Source organism: Ambystoma mexicanum, chromosome 12 (assembly GCF_040938575.1).
Source record: "Ambystoma mexicanum isolate Mex_15411 chromosome 12, UKY_AmexF1_1, whole genome shotgun sequence".
NCBI classification, from domain to species: Eukaryota; Metazoa; Chordata; class Amphibia; order Caudata; family Ambystomatidae; genus Ambystoma; species Ambystoma mexicanum.
The window spans coordinates 966,405,935-966,428,764 of NC_090936.1; the positions used below are offsets into that span (position 1 = coordinate 966,405,935).

The window sequence follows — 22,830 nt, forward strand, 5'->3', positions numbered from 1 at the left end:
ATCCCTGTTCTACCACATTGCACTGGTTGAACCGCATTCAAGCAGTGTTTAATGCACTTGAACCAGAGAACTGCCACTCCTGTTTTTGGCACTTTACCGAACTTCGAACCACTGCTGTTTTGCATCTGCCGGACCAGCTCACCGCTGCATTGTGCCATGCAGATTATGTTATCTGTTCAGCTTGAACAACCAGCTCAGCACTGCAGACAATCTGTAACTGCTGCCTCTTCGAACCCTGCATCGCATCGCCATGGTCACCACACCAAACCGACGGCCCTTAACTCGAACTGATGGAGCATCTCGTTCCTCAGTGACCCTGAACCAGCTGTCACTGACATCTCGAACCGACTCAACCCTCAAACCGACCCATGTGAGCCATCTCTATGCCACACCTTAAATGCACAGAGCTACCGCTTTGAACCAACAAGGTGGCGGCGCTCACCTGGCCTCCGCACGACTTGCCTAACCCAAATCTGGCTTGACCTGCACCGCGGTACAGCTTGAAGACTGAATCAATGCTGTGGAACTGTAGAGATCGTGTGAACGTGTGTGAGAGGTTAGGTGAAAAGGTGTCATGTATACCACTTTACTCTCTCACTGGCTATAAAACAAAACACACACTGGGTTATTTAAGGAATGTATAATCTATACTTTAGTGTAAACACTATTCCCCTTCACTGGCTCTTCCACCTACCACAGAGAGAACTAGGAAATCAGTTGGCCTTTGTGTAGTTTTCAATACTAGAGATGCAGCGTGAGTCCCTAGACTAAAACACTCTTTTCGACGTTAGTCGACTGGCAGAAGTCACAGAACAATCCGTTTGAGAGGGGCCTTACCAGAGTGTCTCGAGGGTGCAGATAACAGACAATAGTATCTAGGGGGGGGGAATGTTGATTTTAATTTCCACAGTACTGGATCAAGTTCAAAAGAATCTGAGAGCATCCAATCTATCACAATCTGGTTTAAATCCATGATGGATTATACGACGCACACCTGAAGCACTGGAAAATCCAAGTTCACTTAATCATATAATGGCTATTCCAAAACCAATCCTATGCAGGCCAGGCCAGGTCATGCACACCATATAAGTATATCCGGTTGTAGGGGTAATCCACTTTGAATCCAAGCTCGCAGTCCGGATCGAAAAACCAGCCTGGGACTTCAATAGCAATGGGCAGCCCTAAAGGAAAATCCGGAGAACAGGCTCTGGTCAGATATGAATGGAAATCCAGAATGTAAACACTACTCGCTTACTAGGCAGCGACTGAACAAGGTCATTAAGAAGCACTATAGGTTCGACTATTGTCCCATTTTAACTCTGTTGGCTTCCGGGAACCTGGTGCTCTTGATTGACTGCGTCATCAGGCATGATGGTGGGTGGGACATGAAGTTCCTTCTTTGACGCTGCTCTATCCTCCAAGTGAGCCGCCAGACATGCAATCAAAGTCATTGCTTTGTGGCAGGCCGTCGCCTAGTATTGCATTATTGTTGCACTGGTTCTCCCTTGGTCCCATATCACTTGATTTGACAGGCAGATATTTAGTCTCACCAGCCGCTCTGGTATAGAGGATTGTCTGTGGCAGAACCAACATTAATGTTCTCCCCTGTTGCTGCCAAGCGCTGTAGTTGCTTGAGGCTTCCAGAGTGCTCCCCCTCAAGAGAATGAGTGAAACTCTGATACACCCCATTATGCTATAAAATTATAAAAAATGTCACTAGTCCTGCAAGGCCAGTTACTTCCTCAACCTACTCGCCCCAAAAAAATATCACCCCTCCAAAATTGTTACGAAAAAACAAGTGTTTCTAATATCATGTTTCACCATTAAGAAATGTAATCTGTGCCGCAACGCTGCCACCCAGTGTTAAACGACACACGGTTAAAGTTTATTTACTGCGAAGTATGTTGCTTTGCAGTAAATCGCAAATTAAACGTTTCTACATCCTTGTACTCGCCCTACATAAAATCTCCTTCCCTATGTGAGTGGGTTTGGAGATTTTGCGAGCTCTGCAGTCCACCCAATAACTGGGGACGCCATCTGAAACTTTGTAAAGATCACGTTTGGTTGAACCTATTTGTTTGTAACCATGCAAAACGTTTCTCCAGCATTTGTGCTTTATATTACGTGATGTTAGGCTATGATATGCTATGTCAAGTGTCCCCAGGTCATGTCACAAAGTTCGGTCCCACGGTTTCTGATCAGTTGCCGAGGACCTCCCTTCTGTCTCCCCCACTGACTCAAAGAAACTCCAACTGTAGTGCCACTCAGTTCTATTTGGGATTATGATACCATTCACCATGAACTAGAAATGTATACAGCCAACCGTGCACCACATCACAACCACAGCATTGCCATGCTAGCAAGTTTCACATAAAATGACATTTTCACAAGCCCAATGTGATACTATTTGCAGCAAATGTTCTCAAACATTTCTTGGTGAGAACGTGTATGGGATCCCATACAAGTATGTTTGCCCTTCCCACATAGTCTCTAAATGTAGCCGTTCCCCCACAAAATAAAGCATTAGTTCCCTGCCGACCTGAATTTAGTCTAGTTGCACTTGCACCCCTGGCAGTAGATATGTCAAATTAATGCAGGGGTAGCCCATTCCTCTAAACAATCTCGGCTCTCCTTAAATGGCACCTCTGATTGTTTCATGTGCATGCAAATGTGAACATGATGCCTACGTTTGTCAAACTGTGACTACAAGTAGATTGATTTATCACATAGAACTTCTGGGATGCCGGTCTTGAACTTGAGATGTATAGTAAAGTTTAAGGAGATATCAAGTGTTGCCATGTCAGTTGTGAAATAATTAACTAATCTTAGCTTTTAGGCTCATAACAATGTGAAAGGTAAGTTTAAAAAAAGGTATCCATGTCTGGGGAAAAGATGCAGTTTGTAGGCCCCGAAAGTGACATAATGCAAAACTGTGGGCAGCGCAGACATGTATTTAGATGCTGCATGAAAGCTGAGCAGCATAGGCATATATGGTTGAAACAGGCCTCATGTCTTTCTTTGGACACTAGCATCATGAACATGTGCTTTGTGGCAATGCTAGCATGTATGGTTAAGAACAACCCCATTGGTTTCTTTGGACACAGAAATAATAAAAGGGGTACAGATCTCCTGAGCTGATTTGGGCGAGGCTGCATTTTTTTTCTTTGGGGACAGCATGTGATGCTAAATGTTCCCGTGTACTTTCTTTGTCCTGGTATTGTTTCGTTTCACGTGTTCCCCTTGTGAGACAGAATAGTATCCAGAGAGACACAGACACAAGAGATAAGTTTGAAAACCTTTATTAAAATGCTTAGGGTTGGTGTAATGCCTAACTTTGCTTATCTATTTTGTGTTTTTCCCCCCTCAACTGATGTTTCAAAGGATAGTCCAGGTCCATAAGTCTCAAAACCAAGTCTGTCTGTGTCAAACCTATGCTTACCTTCACTCTGTAAAACATGTTGTGCAGGGTTTCTCTAAAAGGAGAAAATAGTGTTCCAAAAATCGGTATAAAACGAGACAGGATTCGGGTGTCCTTCCTGTCCGGTTTATCCTTGCCAGTTAAAAAATACTGCAACTTTGATCTTCTAGGCAAGGTTCTTGTAGCTTCATAACAACTTGGTTCACAAAGGTTCTTGGGTACGCTTGAAATCCCTTCCCCAAGCTTCTTGGAGTTCACAATTCCTCTAGGTCTCTCAGGGTCCCCTTTCCAAAGCTTAGGCCCCTCTGTTTTTCACGTTTCACAAAAGTTCACAAGACGGAAAGTTAAACTTTTCACGATTCACTTTTCAAAACACAATTCTTTCTCTTGGGTTCAAACAGTCTCCCATCACTCCCACTTCACATTTCAGTGTAGCTCCCCCTTTTTTTCACCTTTTCTCAAGTGGGGCTGTTTGAATCCTCTTTCAATACCGGATCTATATGAGAGCCTTTCGAGAACACATAGCTTTTCCCCTATGCGTGACCACTCTGCTGCTGTGTCTGTAACACACAGAACTTTGCTTTCGTTCCGGGTTTCTGGCACCCTCTTTATTTCACGAGGTTTCTTTTCCTCGTAACGCTTGCATTCTGTCTGTCTCCTGTTACTTTCTGTGTCACTCACACTCTGCTCCTCTTGCTCGTCTTGCCACTCGCAAGCTTTGAATTACTTTTCCTTTTATTCCATACGGCTTGTGTGTGCCGCTTGCACGCTTTTACTTCTGGCCTTTTCTTCTGTCCCACTTGCACCCTTTTACTTCTATCCTTTTCGTCTGTGCCTTTTTGAATGCTTTCTTTCTCTGCTTTCCTTTTGTTTGTGTCACCCGCAAATTTTTCCTTTCCTTCAATCTCCTGCCTCACACTCGCACCAGGTTTGTTATCATTCAGAAACTCACTGGTTAATGCAATGCTGTCGAGAAGGCTCGCTGGCTTCAGTGCCGAGGTCAGGGTTTCACCACCTGCCCCTCGGACACCTCTGGTACCTGGATCTCTCCCAGGGGAACAAGCATCTGCCTGGCCATGGCCCATAGGAATCGGCACGTCCCAATCTGGCTCCCTGGAGACACGGCTCCCTAACCATGCTGCAACCCACACAAACCACTGGGTCAGCGCCTCAGTGTCCCATTCTCCTCAGGACACCTCAGGGTCCTCTTGCTGCAGCTTCCTGGCCTCCAGCTTCCACGGCTCGCTCGGTATCCACAACTCGCTCATTCATTTTTTTTTTTTCTTTTTTCTTTTTTTAAACAAATTTTAAACCATTTATTTTATTTGGTTGCAACCATGGGATTAGATGTACACAACTTTTAAAGGCAGACAACTTCATTGTACCAGAGCAGGGTTGTCATGCATGCAGAATACATCCCTTATCCCCCCCACAACCCCCAGGGATTCTCCGCCCATGATCTGTTGGCCCTAAGTTCTTGTTGGCCAAGTGGAGACCTGGACGACAACTTCAGGTGGTTTCTAAAGAAACCCCTCTTTCACTGCTGTGACCTTTTCCGCCACTAGGATATCCTATATTTTATTGCATCATAGTGCGAGCAGGCGGCCTTCTAGGGTTTTCCAGATATGAGCAATTGTGATCCGGTTTGCCAAAAGTAATTTGTGATGAGTTTGGCAGTTGCCCCTGTTTTCGGGTAGACCCCCTGAATTGAGACACCCAGGAGGACCACCTCTGGATCTTTCGGAAGTTTAACAGACGTGATGCTTCAATTGCAGAGAGGACTTTTTCCCAGAAGGCCTGGGCAAGGGGGCATGCCCACCACATATGCAGAAAGGTGCCCCTTGTTCCACATTTTCGCAAGCAACTCGGGTCTAATGAGTTCTGAATGCGGTGGAGGCGCCCTGGGGGATAGTACAACCGGAGAAGTAGTTTGAAAGCGCATTCTATGTTTGTGACACATATCAATAATGATTGGCTTCTTGTCCAAATGTCCACCCATGTGTTATCCTTGATTGGATGCCCCAAGTCTGCTTCCCAATGACTCATGTATGCAGGGCGATGGGATAACATGTCATCTTACAGCAATCTTTACAATTTGGAAGTGTTTCCTTTGGTTAGATCTCTCTGCAGGGTAAATTCAATGGGGCTAAGGTCTCGTGTTGCTCTTTGTCTCACTAGAGGGTGGGTGTACCAGTGGCGAAGTTGGATATAGGAAAATCTGTCTGTCTTGGCCAGTTTAAAGGTTGCTTCGCAGCTCTCAAAAGTATGCGGTTGCCCATTATCGAACAAAAGGGTTTGGAGTCCGCCCCTTAGCCAGTTTTTGAAGTTTGTGGGGTGGGTACTAGGGGTGAAGGTGGGGTTGTGGAAGATGGGTGTAATTGGGATGCCTTTAGTTTTCAGTGCCCGGACCAGATTTTTAGTGTCCATTGTGTGGAGGAGAGGATACCTGGACAGAGCTTTCGTGCTGAGGAGAGGGGCGGGAGAGACAAACGTATGGGAGAAATCTGTGGCGTAGTGTTACACCAGATTGTTCAATGTCTAACCACTTTGGTGGGTTTGGTGAGGAGAGCCATGCCGGGGGAATCGCGCCAACTGTGCGGCCATGTAAGATTTGGAGAGGTTCGGTACCCCCAGCCCTCCCAAGTGGGTGTTGGCCATCATGACCTTTTTAGGAATCCTGGATCATTTACCTTTCCATATGATTTGAAGCATTTTCTGTTGCAGGTGAAGAAGAGGGGCCAGGGGGATCGGGACAGGCAAAGTAGAGCAGAAGTATAGGAAACGTGGGAGCCTGTTCATTTTGCAGGCAGAGATTTGCCCCAGTAGTGATATCCCTTGGGAGGCCCACCTCGCCAGGTCTTTTTCCAGTTCCTTGAATAGAGGAGAACAGTTAGTTTGATATAATTCCCTTGATATAGCCGAGATATACGTACCCGAGGTAATAGATTTCCTATTCCATTGAATAGGGCAGAGCGGTCTAAGCGTATCTATCTCTTCTTTGTTTAGGCCCATCCCCAAGGCGGCTGATTTCCTGTAATCTGTGTAGTTCCCGGAAAGCGTGTTCCAAAGAGGGCTGGATCTCCGATAATGTGAGCAGCACGTTGTCTGCGTAGAGGGAAGGTTTATGTTGTATGGGGCCTATCTGAAGTCCCTTGATGGAGGGGTTATTTTGGATCAACTGGCCCAGGGGTTCCATTAGGAGCGCAAACGGTAGGGGGGATAGAGTGCTCCCCTGTCTTGTCCCGCAAGTCAATGGGATGGGTGCTGATATTCCTTGGTTGACCCGGAATGGTGGTTTTAGTTGAGCATTAATTGGCCATGACCATTTTGCAGAAAATTGGGCCAAAATGAAAGGTCTCGAGGGTTTGATGCATGAATGCCCAGTCGACTTTGTCAAATGTTTTGGTTGCGTCCAAAGCTAGCGGTGCCAATTTTCCTTGGTCCAAGACCGCTATATCTACCGGGTTTAGGGCCGGATGAATGTTGTCCCCCGTTGATCTGCCCCCCATAAAGCCGGTTTGGTGTGGGTTGATTATTTTGGGTAGAACTGCCCAGAAGCGGTTGGCGAGGACCTTAGAATATATGTTGGCATCTATATTGAGTAAGGAGATGGGTCTCCAGGAGGTGCAGTCTTTGGGGTCTTTGCCTGGTTATAATAAGAGGATGGTCGGGGAGTCCTGCATCAATGGAGTTATTCATTTTATTTTTTATTTGCATTTGTAAAGCGCACAACTGCCCTCTGGCATCGTGGCACTTTTAAGAAGGCTTACTTTAGTTAGCTTGTGAAGAACAGGCGTGGATACATGTTGCCTAACTTCTTCTAGAAGGGCATCTGGTGGCATAAACATGATGGCCAGCCCCATCTTGAAGCGTGGCAGCAGCAAGTAATGTAAGAGACAGAATAGGTGGCACAGACAAGCAGCCTAACCCCATGTTGAAGGCAGCAGCAGATACAATGCATAAAGTCAAATCCGGTGGCAAAGGCATGATGGCCGGCCCTATCTTGAAGGGTGGCGGCGGCAAGTAATGCCAAGAGTCAGTGTAGGTGGCACAGCACAGACAAGCAGCCTAACCCCATGTTGAGGGCTGCAGCAGCATACAGTGCATAAAGTAAATATGGTGGCGTAAACCTGAAGGCCAGCCCCATCTTGGAGGGTGGCAGCAGCAGGTAGTGCAAGAGACAGAATAGGTGGCACAAACGGGCAGCCTGACCCCATGTTGAGGGCAGTGGCAGCATGCAATGCATTGTCAAATCCGGTGGCATAGACATGATGGCCAGCCCCCTCTTGAGGGGTGGCAGCAGCAAGTGATGTAGCAGAGAGGTGACCATGGGGGTGTGGCAGCACAACAGAGTATACAGGCGACCGGGGGGGGGGGCACAACACAGAGCAAACCTTAGCGTACCTGTAGCTGACAGGGGCCTTAGGAGTGGGCCTTTGGTGGGAGGGCCAGCCAAGCCTGCCGACTCTCCCATAGGCCACTGTAGGCAGAGCCCCAGCCAATCACAGGCAGCAGCAGGACACGAGGCCCAGACACTTCCAAACGAATGGTGCGGGTGGCCATGATGGAATAGCCATGTAGTTTAGGCAGTCGGTGAGCAGGCAGAGCTAGGTCCGGCAGGGGTCATTATAAGGCAAAGATAAATCTCACTTTACAGTGGTGCAGCGGAGCAGCGCTGCCCACATATAATGTGCAGGTCGAGTTTAGTCATGAACCAGGAGCTCGCGCTATGGAGTTTGATTGCTAGAATGAGTTAACGAGAGCCATGAGGGGCGCCAGGAGTTGTAGGCATAAAAGCATATACAATCTAGTTGTGTATCCATCAGGACTGGGGGCCCTATTTCTTTAAAACATTTTTTTTTTTAGGGATTTAATAACCAAGTCTACCTCTTTAGGGGTGATTGGGGCCTCTCTATCCATCTCTGTGAGGTGTGGTAAGGCCGCTTCTTCGATATGTGTCTGTTCCATTATATTGCGGGGAGGTGATGACATCGTTTACGCTAGGTGAGTGGCTGCCAGCTGTAGTTTAGCCTCTTCCGAGTATTGGATTTTACCCTGTGTGTCTCGTAGCCTAGTGATTATGTTCCTTCGCTTTAATTTGGACAGTTTAGCAATCAGGAATGTATTTGTTTTGTTTTTGACGTAGTAGCTTTGTTTGGACTTGGGTGGGATGTGGGCTGCCTATTCCGCGTAATGGGCTCCCAACTTATTTTGGGCGATTTGTAATGCTCGATGGACTTTAGGGGTCCATCCCTTTTTGTATCTCCCCTCAGCCTCTGAGACATCCCGTTCTAGTTTAGTTTGTGCCCCCAATCTTTGCGGTATGCTGCCGCCTGTGATATAAGCTCCCCTCTGATTACAGCTTGCATGGTGTCCCATGTGTTTGCTGGTGAGGTGAGTTCCGGGGGATTATTTTTGAAGTAGAGCTGGATAGCTTTGGCAATAGTATCTCTTAGTGCCAAATCGTTCAGGAGTGGATCATGTATGCTCCACCAGGGTTTTACGTGTGGGTACTGGGTAATGGAATTTCGCAGTCAATAGGACTGAGACCTGGTCTGACAATATTTTCAGCCCAATTGTCGTTTTGTCTACATAAGAGAGGAATTGGGGGGGGGGGGGGGGGGGTGTTGGGAGTAAATCTATTCGGGAGAAAAATCGATGTAGTTGAGACAAAGGAAAAGTCCTTTACTCCTTGGTGAAGTATTCACCAGGCGTCAACCATCCCTAAGGTTTTAAGAAAGTGGACCAGCCCTGTCGCAATTTTATAGTCTTTCACTGCTGGTGGGTGAGATTTATCTAAATCTATTGAAGTCTCCCCCAAGGATCACCTGGCCCTCTATAAATGGGAGCAGCTTAGCCTCTAGTTCCGAGCAGAAGTTTTCTTGACCCTCGCTAGGTGCGTAGATCGACATCAGGGAATACAATTGGCAAAAAGCATACCTTTTTATTCCTGTAAAGCGTCCCTAATGACACTGCAGCGTCTCCAGTTCTCTGAATGCGATTCCCTTTGCCAGGAGAATTGCTGTGCCACCTTTTTTAGAGCTGCTAGAAGCGTGTATTGCAGTGGGAAATTTCTGTTGCAAAGACATTTGAAGTCTGATGGGAGTAGGCGTGTCTCCTGCAGGACGACCACTGAGCTGTCTTGCAGGCGCTTTAGAGAGGCTTTACGCTTTGAGGGAGAGTTTAGGCCTCGTACATTGAGAAACACAAAGTTTGAGTCCAGATCCTCTGTTTGGAGGGAGAGGTTTGTGTTAAGTTCTTCCGTCATCTAGAACCGTTAGCATTTCGATCCCAGACTGCAACCGGGTTTGTAACTTGGTGAACCATAAACAAAACAGGAGTGGTCTCAACACTTCAAACCTAACAACCAAAACTTAGAGCTAGAATCTGGTTGTCTGACCCATTGGCCTGTGTGCATCATAACGCACCCTGTCTGGCTGTTGATCGGCCATGTGAATGCCGGCAGAAGTCAGAATTCAGTTTCCAATGCCTGGAAGAATCTGAGGCAGTTTGGCAAGTCGGACTCGTGAGTAAGAGTCTCAATTTGGGCAGCAGAAGGTGGGGGGGGGTTTCACGTTTGCTGAGGGGGATATTCATGACTTGCATCCCTTGGCCACCTTAGCCCAGGTGTTGTGCTTTGGTTTGGGGGCTTCTTGTGGCGGTTAGATTGCACAGAAGAGCTATCTTCCATCCCATGGGCAATCGCCTTCAGGATATCTTCCGCTTCTTCCAAGTGCTGATAGTGCGAGTCGTGTCACCAAAAGTGAATTGGAGAGTGGTAGGAAAGAGCCAACGACAGCAGATTTTCTGGTCTTGCAGTAAAGATGTCGGGGCTTCCCGCTCCCTTCGTTTTTGTATGGTGGCCGTTGTGAGATCCTGGAAAATGTGTAGGGGTGCTCCCTGATACGTCAGGTCTCCTTGTGTCCGGGTAGCCGTTAGGATCTCTTGCTTGGTTGTGAAGAAATTGACCTGTGTGATTAACATCCGGGGGTCTGTCTGAGTGCCGGCCTCCTTGAGTGCGCAGTCTATGGGTATGGTCCAGGATCAGCATCGGCTTCTCCATGTGTGGCAGGAGGGTTTGGAACAGCTCCCCAATTTAGTCCGGGAGAATCTAGTCTTTAATTGCGGCTGGTACCCCTTTAATACGCAGGTTTTTTCTGTGGGCCCTGTTCTCCAAGTCTTCCTGTTTGCTCGCCATTTATTCACTTTTCCCCTCCAATGCCAGGGTCCTGTGCTGGAGTTCAGCTACTAGCGTGGATTGGTCTGTTGCCTGATCATCCACCTCACCAAGCCTTTGTTCCGCTTCCAGAACCTGTTGATCCAAATAGTCCACTTTTGATGGAAGTCCTGCCATGGAACTTCGGCACACCGCTTTGATCTCGGACATAAATGACCGTAGGTCTTCCTTTGTGGCTAACTGTCCAGGGGTATGATCTGGCGATTGGATGAGGGGGCGTGGGGTTTGCAGCCTTCATTTTCTTAGATTTATCGTGGGGTTGCAGCATAGTAGAGATATCTGCATTCTTTTGGGGCTTTTGTTTCGACATGTTACGTATTGATTTCGGACCTGTTACGAACCCCCTGCAGTGTTCTAATTGGCCAATTGCGGTTGTAGATTGCTTCAGGAACTCGTGCAGGTGCAGGTGCAGGTGTGGGTGGGGAGGCCCCGTGTTGATGGCTGCTTCTCAGTAGGATCTGCCCCCAGATAGTGGCCTGAACTTCTGTCCCTCACCTCCTGCCGGCGTTATCGTAGTTGCCACAATGAGCTAGTAGGGGTCTTTGAGTCTTTATAGGCTGTGCGCCTCATCCCTGCGATTGCGTGTCCCTCGCTGGTCAAGCTATGACCGCCACTTGCTGTTTGAGTGTTGATGGTGCCTCGGGGGGGGGGGGGGATCTGCAGCACAGTCCCTGTGCGTCTCTCTGCCCCAGCACTGGTGGTTGCTTGCCCGTCAAATCGAATTCCCGGCTGGTGGCTTTTGCCTGTGTCTCTGTCCCTCACCTCCTGAATGCAGTCAGCGCTGGATTGCTGGTCTGGCTGTGAGGGACAGGAAGACTCTCTGGGTTGCGCTCCTCTTCACTGAGGGATATATCTCTCCACCTGGTCGGGTCTCCCACTCCGTACCTTTTGTTACTCCCCTGATGCTGGAAGGCAATGGAGGCTGAGCTCCGAACATCGCTCGGCTGGCAGCGGCCATCTTGGATGCGCTCTGCCGTGGGTACGACGGAGCTGGTCTCCCAGCTGCTCAGCTCCTGGGGGATTACATTTCTCCCCACTTCACCGCAAGTCTCCCCTCTGGTCTCTCCATGGGGTCCCAGCTTTCATAAGTATTCTGGACGCTGGTACCAGTGTTTCGTGACCTCCCTGCCAGGCTTCTCACGGAGGCTATCTGAGAAGCGTCCGCATAGCCGGCGCTTCGAGCCACACCCCAGCTCGCTCATTTTCTCTGGCAACTCCATCTTTTGTACTTTGGTCAGTGTTCAATAAAAGTCAGGTGTGCAAAGTTGTCAAGTGCCTGACCTCATTAAAGGGACATGTTGGTAGTGTGGTGTAGGCTTCTCCAGTTATCTTCCTCCTCACAGTACTATAGGGACTTTACCCATATGTAATCTTTCTTACTCTCGGACGCCTATTCCTCGTCTCATTATGTGTTGGAAATGTGGAGGGGTGAACGGGACATGATTGGCACTATCCTATAAAAGCTGAGGGAGAGTGCGGTGCTGGATAGCTGGGATGGGGGGATATCAAATCTTGTCCCTCTTGTGGTCTCCTCCCAATCCCTAGAGACCCTCCACTCAGGTGATCCTCTCTCGCTTGTCCCCCGCCAAGGTCGGGATCCAAAAATGATGGCCATTACCTGGGCACCTGAATGGAAGATCCTGGGGGAGTAGGTGAGAGAACATCTTCAGGCTTCTCACATCCTGCAGAACAGAGTGTATATTTTTACATTGTTACACAATTGGCCTAGTAAGATCGTTGTCTGTCTTCCCTCTGTTGCCCCAACCCGCTTTGTCGCGCCTTGAAACATTTGTGTATAGGTGCGTTATAAATGCCATATCATATCATAATATCAATTGTTTTTAAATATTTGCTGCAAAATGCTCTCTTTCACCCTATTCGTTCAATTTTCTTTTTTTTTTTTTTAAGGGGAAGCTTGGCCCAAAAGACTGCTGTGGTATTGTCGGAATGGGCCATGGAAGCCATGATGGTTACTGGTCAGCTCTTGCACCCCCCATTTTTGACCACACATTGGGAGAACCCGATTTCCACCACCCTCATTAAAACATAAAACAAAAAGAAAACACGGGACTATCCAGTGGGGCCTCCCACTCGTGCCCCACTGGATAGTATCCTGTATCTTTGCCTCATGCAACCATTTGGGATGGAGGGTGGTCCCTTTCATGGAAGGGGGCCAGGGCATGTGCCAAGTTTGCCTGCTCATTAAGCTTTCACTGGTATTGCCAGGAGCAACTGGGTAAAAATGCAGTGCTGCAAATAAAAGGTGCAATTGGGAGAAAATAAGTGGTCCAAGCATTGAAGTGTAGATTGTTATCAGCAGGGCATATCCAGTCGCGAAAGCACAGTGGTACAAGTATCAGAAGGCAATGACGCAAAGCAGATATCATTTGAAACTTTTCTCCATATGAAATCGTAAACTCGGTTCATAGCTAAATTGTCTGCAGGCTCCATTGTTGTAAAAACACTATCACTTGTGTGCAGGTGGCCCACAAATGTATATCGGCTTCTCCCCCCCACCCCATCTAACTAATTCATACATGAGGCTAATTTCTTGGGGAGGGTGAGGAGGCTAACTAGCACAATGATCATGCACTTTGGGTGGGAGAAGAATAATGGTGATGGGAATTGAGCACAATGAAAGGGAGTCATCGGAGCAGTGATGCAGTGACCCCATCCAAGATTTTTCTGCAACATGGAACAGCTGATTGACACCATGTCCATCTAATATACCGCTCCTGTAACTATGAGAAAGCCAAAGGACTACCTACCTGAACTTGCAATTGGCACCAAAAGCATGTAGCAAAAAAATGTCTACTTCTGAAACGATTTGACCATGCTCCGTAGACTCTTGGACACCTTAAGGGCTGCCCAATGGATAACCTTAATTTTTTTGCACATTACTCAAAGAGTCTACCTTTCTGTTGCCATGAGAAAATGATAATCTAATGCAGGCAGGCTATGCCTGACAAAGGCTGTGAAGATTCACATTGCTTAGCAATGCTGAGGCGAGGGGGTTGGGGGGCATAGTTGCAAAAACTTCAACCTTAATCTCTAAAGGTTTCATTGCAGATATTTTATGTGATAACCTCCAATCTTCTAACAATCCTTCCCAGAATAATCTCGACTTTTCAGGATGCTCATTGTCGTTGCATATGGGCAATTTAATGTTTTGCAACTATTTTTATTATATCCACTATCTAATAGCTATTCAGAGGAAGCTGGAATGTGACAAATACTCAATGTGTGAAATCTGCCTTTGCCTTTTCTGTTTCACAACCCACTTTTCCCCACCAGAAGCACAATACAAAACCCAAATTAAAAGAAAAGTGACACCCATTTTTTTAGCTACAGCTTGTTGAGAGTATGTGAAATAGATCTGGCTTGAAGTGGGAGTAGGCACCGGGTATGCACATGATATATCCTCAAGGTGATTACGATTGAAGAATGTCTCGCTTTGTTCCAGATCTCCACCGGGAAGGCTAAGACCTGCTACTCTGACATGGATGAGAAAGTGGAGAAGCACGAGGTGCTTCACAAGGAGAACTCATTTGCAGTAGATGAACAACAGAAGTTCCAAGGTTAGAAATCTCCTTGTTGTGATTTTTCTTTTATATAGCTTTAATTTGATGATTTGATTTCTAGCATCTCTTTTGCAAGACAACCTGTGGTGTGTATCCAAACATACCAGATTTCCCCCTTCACACTCATCAGCTGCACCTCTACTGTACCAGTACACTCGGCCCACTCCCACATCCCTTTGTGGGTTCCCACATGTCTTTCTGCATGAATCCCTGATAATCTAATGGTGGTGGCTGTGTTGTTAATTTTATATTTGGTTATAGTATTGGATGGGCTAGAGTTCAATTTTTCCAAGGTAAGGTTAGCACAGGTGCTAATGATAGGGGAGCGGTTAGTCGATTTGGATTGGATAGAGTCTCTGGCTCGAGGCTCATATAGTTTGGGTAGTCTTGCCCGTAATCTGCTATTTCTCACAGGGAGGCTAGTCATGGTACATGGTAGGGAGGAGTAGAGAAGCATGGTTGTGGCGTGGGGCTCAGTGGGGGGGGTGGTGGAATGGTGCCTATGTAGGCCAGGCTAAGGGTAAAGCTAGGGGAGCATGATAGATTAATAAGGTGAATAACTCTCGGCAATGTTGAGTAGGTGCCTGCTAGGAACATATTGTTCGCAATGGGTAGGGTACGGAAGTCAAATGAAGAGGCTGACCTAGTTGGTGGTTGGGTGTGTGGCAATCAGCAAGAGGGCAGGGGTACTAGGTACTGCATAGGTGGCTAGGTTGTACATAGAAATCAGTTATGTATAGAGTATTGTAGTCAAGTATCAAATAGCTAGCAATTAATAGGTGAGGCAAGTAATGACCAGGTGCTGTAGGATTGCAAGTGCATTGGAAAAGCGAAATAGACGTAGGCTAGGGTGTCCACAGAGAGCAACTTGGTACATAGAGAGCAGCTTGGTACACAGAGCACAGCTTTAACAGTGGCTAGGTGCACACAATCAAATTCAGTCGACATTGGCAGGTTTAACTTTGGCTGCGAACATTGTCTAGTGATATGGGCTGAGAGGCGCGCCGTAAGCAGGTTACTAGTAGCTAGGCTAGGGTGCGCACATTTTACACAAAGGTGAGTTTAACATATTGTAACTGTCTTGAGTGGACATATGGCGTTAGGCAAATTGAGATAGTGGGGAGTCAGAGGTACAATTTACTACAAAAAGCAGTCAATCTAGATGTGGTTTGCAAATGTAATCCTGAGTATAGCATGTCATAGGTATCCCAGGCTCACTAGATACCATTCGGACTACAAGATACTTGGATATTCGGCCAATCTATGTGCGATTCAGTTCGGTATCCCAGATGTAACAGGCTTTTAGACCATCTGAATCTAGTTTGCTGCTGCAGTCAATAAACAGGCAATTTTCATGCAGTCTAGATACAGTCGCGAGATAGTTCCTGTCTATATATGGTTTACTTAGGTAAGCAGATAATCTGGATGCATACAGCTAAGGTATTTGTACAGGCATGGGAGGCAGGTAAGTAACAGGTAACATGGGAACAGATGGGCAGAGTTAAGGGTACATGACTAGCGATGGGGCCCTCCGGGAAAGAGGCTTTTTTACCATTAGATATTCCAAAGCGTGTAGAAGTAGTACAGTATGCTAAATCTAGTAACAAGTAGAACGGATGCTTCGGTAGATGGCTACAGAGTAGTTAGGCTATGCATGCAGGTGTGGCAGTTGGTAAAGAAATCGTGTTAAGCAGACAATGGTAGTTGGTGGATCGACTAACTGTGTATAAGCAAAACTTGTCCAATGTTGTGGATTAATGTATCCAAAGAGAAACACAGTAATTGCAGACGAAAACAAAGTTTGGAAGCAGGATGTGTAGGTTTGCAAAAGTTACCTTGTAAGGGGTTAGCGAGATTTGGCCAGGGGGTCTGGCAGATGGCAGACACAGGCCTAAAACAGGCATGAAACAGGCACTAGCCTTGTTTCTGTGGGCCTTGGGAACGGTGGGCTGGCTTCGCCTGCCGGCGCCCAATCGGATTGCAAATAGGTAGGGCAGCCTACCAGGGCACAGCGCCTTGTCGGGTTAGGCACTGGAGACAAACATCATGGGGCTGGCGGCCATCTTGGAGCGGTTAGGTACCTCATTGATTGTGCAATTCTTAAAGGGTCTCACTAATGTGTACCCTCCAGTCCCTTTTCAAGTCCCTGTTTGGGATCTAAATTTAGTACTAACATTCCTTACATGCATTCCTTTCGAGCCTTTGCATTCTTGTCCGCTAAGGCTTCTCACTTTGAAGACAATCCAACTAGTGGCTATTACATCAGCCTGCAGGGTGAGTGAGTTACAGGCTCTCTTGTAAGCCTCCTCACACCATCTTTCATAAAGACTTAAGTTATACTTAGTCAAACCTTATTTTCTACCAAAAATAGTCTGACTTTCACTTGTCTCAGAAGATCACATGGCCATCTTTTTATCCTCCCCATCATGCAAGTAAGGAAGAAGAAAGTCTACACAGGCTGGACCCAAAAAGGGCCCTCCTTTTCTAGACTGGCAACATTTTGGCAAAGTGACCAACTTTTCATTGGATACACCGGTCACAAATTGGACCTGGCAGTAACGAAACAGGCCTTATCCAGATGGATAATTCTAGCAATTGGAGAGTGTTACAGACTGGCAGGTAAAGAACCTCCAGATGGGCTAAGGGCTCATTCTACTACGGGCATGGCGACTTCGACGGCTCTTCAGAGGGGTGTCCTGTTGCAAGATATTTGTGCCGTGGCCACCTGGTCATCGAAGCACACTTTTGTGCAACACTATTGTTTAGATTCCACCTCATTCCAAGGGGGTCTTTTTGCTAAGGCCGTTCTACATACGGTCCATGAGTATAATTTATTAGACTCCCAAAGCAGTGAAAATTGGGAGGAGGGAGTACTATCTAAAATGAGGAATACATGGGAGGACACAATCCCTTCGAAGAACAAGTTACTTACCAACTGTAATGTTCTTTCGATTGGATGTTCCTCCCACGTATTCCTCATCGACCCTCCCAGCCTACCCCACCGTACAGTTTATGTATTTTACACTCAATGTTCCTTGAGAGCTTACGGTCTAAGGAGACGCCTTTCAACTCATCAGTTGAGAATATTGAAAAAACAGAACTCAAGCCTACGGGCGCGGCTCAAGCCGTTTATACTGCGGATGAAGTCAACACTCTACGGCAGCCATCAAGGGACATCGACGCCACGACATCGAGCACATCACCCTTTGGAGTGGATTATTCTTTCCTGAAGCAGCATTGCTGACGATACGACTATCTAAGATGAGGAATATATGGGAGGAACATCCAATCGAAAGAATGTTACAGTTGGTAAGTAACTTGTTCATTTGTAGCGGTACCCTATCTGAGTCCCAATGGCACAAATCAAATGCAACAGGCAAAGTGGGCCAGGAGTTATGAACTTACTTTATTGAACAAAAGGGAGCATTGTATACACTCAGTGCAGATTCAACCATCTACGCAAAGGTGTCGCACATACGCAAAGGTATTACACATCCACGGGGGCACAACCGATGCAAGGTGCAGAAGAATGTAATGGTGCCCAGTAGGCCAGTCAGATTATCAGGTGTCTGGGCTGACAAGGGTCAGCCAGATGGTTATGTTCCATCCACATGTTAGCAGCTGCAAGACTATCCACAAAGTACGATTTTGCCATTGTAAAGGATCTTCTACCTACCAGAGTATATGAGCGTATATTTGAGCCTAGGTGCCTCAGCCTCGCTTCGATGGTCACAAACGTATGTCTGGCCCCCTGAACTGCAGGGGTGTAGTCGGGATAAATGGCAGAGTTGCTGCGTAGTATCTCGCCCACTTCTCTGGAGTGCCGTAAGATTACTTCCCTGTCTCGGAAGTTGAGGACCCTAGCAATCCTTGGTCTAGGGTGGATCAGGGGGTGGTCTCTTTTGGAGGGATCGGTGGGCTTGTTCGACTCCAAAGCCCTGCAACAATTTACTACTGCATGAGATTGGCCCAGGTAGGTTTTCAATGTAGGAGGTCGGGTCCGGGCCCGGGCCTTTAAATCCCTCCGTACCCCGAGAACACATATTTTTTTCCTACGTGATCTTCCCTTGGCTTCTTCAGCACGCATCTCCAGCGTAGCGTTTTCTTTCCAGCTCCCTAACTCTCACCTTCAGGTCTTTAGTGCTGATCGGTGTGTCATTCAGTAGGGACTCGGCAGTTGTGACCCTTTCAGACAGCTGCCTTACATCCTGCCGGAGTAGTTGTACATCAACTTTTACCTCATCTATCCTGTTCTCCAGGGTGGCTTGCAAAGCGGCAATTGCAGCTCGAACCTGGTTCTCCTGTGGGTTGTGGATGGGAGCCTGTGGCATTGTCTGCTCTGTGTCCATCTCTTGAGGTGCCCCTTTGTTTCGGCATTTTCGAACAAGTCCTGATAATGGCTTTTTCCTTGTGTTTTGGAGGTGACATCGCAAGTGGTTAGTCACAAGGCTGCGTGGCAAATGTGCTTCTACACTACGGTACCAAATGATAATCCAGACTGGGGTGGTAAGGAGGCACAAGCCGCTGTGACAGTCTGACCCATTCCCTTACCCCCGTTCCCTCAGCTACAGGAGCCAGCAGAGGAGTCACTAAGTAGTTGTGGTAGAATAGAGGAATGGAGGGCACATCAGAGGTGTGAGACACAAACGTTACAGGTGAATTCCCCCCACAAGGGGGAAAAGGCTGTATAATGTAGCAGGTCTCCGCCACCCCAACAGATGTAGCCAGCTTGGGTTAAGAAGCAGCAATTATCGGGAGCAGTTTGTACCAGAGCACCCCCCCCACTAGATGGCTGGGTTGGGCCCTCAAAAATCCAATACCGGGGCCCCTTGTGGGTGAATGGTGTAGGGGGCTAGGGCCGGAGCTGCCGGTGCAGTTAAAAAAAAAAAACACAGCGGGCATGTCTACAGTGTTGTTGCCTGGCGGTGCATCGCGCCAGCGTCCAGGTAGCTCTCACTCTGGGCCAATTAGGAGGGCCCAGCTCAGGCGCCGCAGCACACCAACCCCGGAACACAAAGCAGTGCACCAGGCAGCAGTGCAGCAACACGCATTGAATGCGGGCAGGGCTGTTCCTTGCCCCGGCTCCACTCCACCAAGAGCGGGATGTGCTCTCAAGCCCGCACACCTCGCGGCTGTCACATACCGGAAACAGGTTTCTCTGAGTCCCAGTGGATGGCTCCCCGCAGGTACAAATTGGATATGTGAGCGTCTGGTCACAAGGGAGGGATCTGCATGGGTGACGTAGTTCACCCCTACTGGTAGTTTCCTCATACAGCTCTGTGGATTTGTGGTAGCCCCCATTTGCAGGGGTCTCAGCTTCCAGCGCAAGTTTCTCTACCATGCTAGCACCGATTGCAGTCAGAAGGCGGATGGCCAAATGGGCGTCGATTTCCCCTGCACCAGGATGTTTTTTTGTGCAAATTCAAGCGGCTCTATTAACCGCTGTCAGGATCACAGCATAAGCTCCAAGTAGACACGCCCCCCACTACGTGAACGCAGGCCACGCCCCCGTTGCAAGTGTAATTTATATGAGAAAGCCCTGGTAGGGATGCACCCCCAGGCAAGGACAAGCTGCACATTGTACATGGAATTCATCACCTAAATAGTTCCTGAGAGGGATATATGAGGACTAACAATAGGCTGTGTTAAGACATATTTAGGATAATAGGAGTGAAAACCTGGCAAGGAAGTGCACCAGGCATTTTACCAAGATACAGACTCTCAGCCAAGTTGTTTTGTTTACCAGTTGTCCTGTTGATCAAGAGAGACTTGAGGAACTAACATTCTTGGAAGTATAAAACAGATTGAAGATTAATCCAGGGGAAGGGGAACCACCCATCGGAACAAGTAACTCTTTCCTTCTGGATCCATTGTGTTACTCCGTTCCTTTTTGAACATGTGTACACTACTCCAGACCAAGGACATTTTCCTTTTCACTTTAGTTGATTTTTAAATTGTGAGGGCCAGAATAGTACTTTGGACAAACAACGTTTTTTTTGTATGGACTTTCTGACATCCAGCAGACCTTTTGGTTTTTGTTTGAGGTAGGGAAATCTCTCTTAGTATAGGAACAGAGAGGCATTTCCCAACTCCCGTTTCTTTTTTCAATACTTGTTTATGGCCAAAACCATGAACCCCTCTGTTTCCGTGACTCATTCCTTGCTCCTCAGAGGGGCCTGTTTGACAGTTACAGTGAGAGACAAGTGTATGCAGCGCAAGGGCTACATTTCAGACATGCACCTTTTTACCCAAACCCTATAATTGAGTTTCCTGTTATCGTGGCAGATACACTTTTAACTGCTCGTTGCTAGACCCCTACTGTCACAGCTAGACTCGGACCGATTCGGGTGAGCGCTCCATCCTCCATTGCTCGGACATCGCCTTTGCATTTGACCCAGCTGAGGCCCTGCATTTGACCCAGCTCGACGTCCATTTCCCGCACATCTTGCTGCACCAGAACTTCGCTCAAACGCTCGCACCACAGCTCGAAGCCTGGTGTGATGTAGGCAAACTGCAAAAATGTACTATTGACTGCGACTGCCCCCTTGGCCCTAGAGACTGGTTAAGCCGTTTGAATCCCATTTTACATCTAGGAACATACCCTTTTAAAGAACATTGTGGCTTTTACTTGCCTTTCACCCATGATTCATTGTGAGTGCTGCATCTAGCTGTTTCTGATTCTGTGTTCTTTCATCAGGAGTGCGTTTGTGTAGTTTTTTGAAAATAATTTATTTAGCATTGTTTATTACAAACCTTTTAGCACATTGTCCTTCATAGTCCAAAATTCCAATCATAAACATTTTAAAAATAGGACGTTTAAAAGCGTCGTGTTTTCTAAAACAAGATGAACTTTTTCTCCACTGTAATGTACATAAAAGATTTCCCCAGATATGCAGTTATCTGGTGCATCATCCCCATGCAAAACATTACTTGATGTTTTAGTGTTTCACATTCATTTGATCTTTTCTAATACCTAAATGAAACATCTAATTCCCCCAACCCTGCACGCAATACTTTGTCAGATATAAATTCATTCTTAATCTAAGAAACTGGTTCCTAACATAACTCTTAAGGAATTTGCTTAAGTACATCGGCACAGTATCATATGATTTTAATTTCATGATTAAAATGGTAGAACCTGAATTTATTTTAGTCATCCTGCGTGCAAATACATTCTGCTCCCCAAATTTTGATTTTGCCTTTATCAATTACGAGATCATCCTCGGTCACATCTAACCCCGCCAACAGGTGCTTGCAAGCCTTTTCCCACTCTACCAAGACCGTTTCTCTTTTTTTGAATAAGGGCAGCGGATTTCCCTGGATGAACTTCTGATAAAGTGCCAGGGATTTCCAACATACCATTCCGTACAGGGATAACCAGCCAAGTTCATATCGAACGAGTTGTATTGGAATTTATTTGAGCAGGGCCAAGACCTTCTTCCAGAAGATTACCTCTAGTATATCGGCGAGAGGGCAGCAGGCAAGAATACAGCAGACTCTGTGGCATACATCCAAACTGCCAGCACCTTCTAATTTATACAACTGTATAACTGTATTACGGGAGTACAGAAAAGCGGCCACATTTTATATGTAATTTTAGCCCTTGGCATACCAGATTTTTTATTTCGGCCTTACTGATTTATCTGTTGGGGCAATTGCCCTGCTTGAGTTAACATAATATCAAAGTACCACCCTTGCTCCAAACATACACGTTCTAGGTGCCATATAAAGGGCTTTCTCCTCCTACCACGATCAGATTCTAAAATGAGGACTTTTGATTTTGATGCTTTAAATTGACGTGTGGTCCAAGAGGGCCAAAACCTCTGGGTAAAACATCCAGCTTAATGGCCTCCCTCCAACTTACGGCGGAAAACATCTAGCCTTCCCCAGTGTTTCTCCTAGATATGATATGAAAAGGTTGAACAATGCCAGTGCCAGGGGGCAGCCATTTTCCAGTCCTCTGTAAGGGTTGCATGTAACAGTCCCCTCAAAAACAACGCCATGCAAAAAAATCGCCGGAAATTGCACTACCTTTTCCCGGCGACATTATACACAGCAACCATATTTCTGATGCTTGTGAATCTGCTTAGAATCGCATGCTGTGCATATAGTCTGACATCTAGTGGTAACTGCAGAGTATTGCATCTTGACTTTCGAGGATGGAAAGGGGACGTTAACATGTACGTGCCTGTAACACTATCCCTAACATGACGTGTAGTGTACCCAAAAACCCTCGCGCGTCATTGTTTTTTTTCCGCCCAGCTAGCTGGTCGCCTTATGCAGAGCTCTTACAAATTGCAGAATTATATGCTTTCCATAACCTCTGGTCTATTTTATATATATTCGTCCCCTTCTTTGACGATTACTTCTCTGCCACTGCCGAAGAGAGGAAGACAACCACAGACTTCGACGGCCTATACAGTAGAGAGAGTGGAGTCCGGGGGGTTTTCCATTTCTTTCAAGAATGTATTTACTTCTCCCCTCTTTGCCCCTCTGATTTTGCCGTCGCTATAAACCTGAGCTATGGACAGGACACACTTTTAAATGTTGCCCTTCGTGTAAAGGCAAGTACCCATTGAAGGACACGCACAGGA

General features: G+C 46.9%; 1 protein-coding gene across 1 annotated transcript in view; it reads left to right on the plus strand.

Annotated features, from left to right (window-relative positions):
- Positions 1 to 22,830, plus strand: part of LOC138514145 (zinc finger protein 91-like) — a 266,103-nt gene that overhangs the window by 132,385 nt on the left and 110,888 nt on the right. The window contains exon 2 of the mRNA XM_069629446.1: positions 14,119 to 14,233. Coding sequence (XP_069485547.1) covers positions 14,155 to 14,233 — 79 coding nt within the window. The 5' untranslated portion in view covers positions 14,119 to 14,154. The remainder of the gene's footprint in view (positions 1 to 14,118; positions 14,234 to 22,830) is intronic.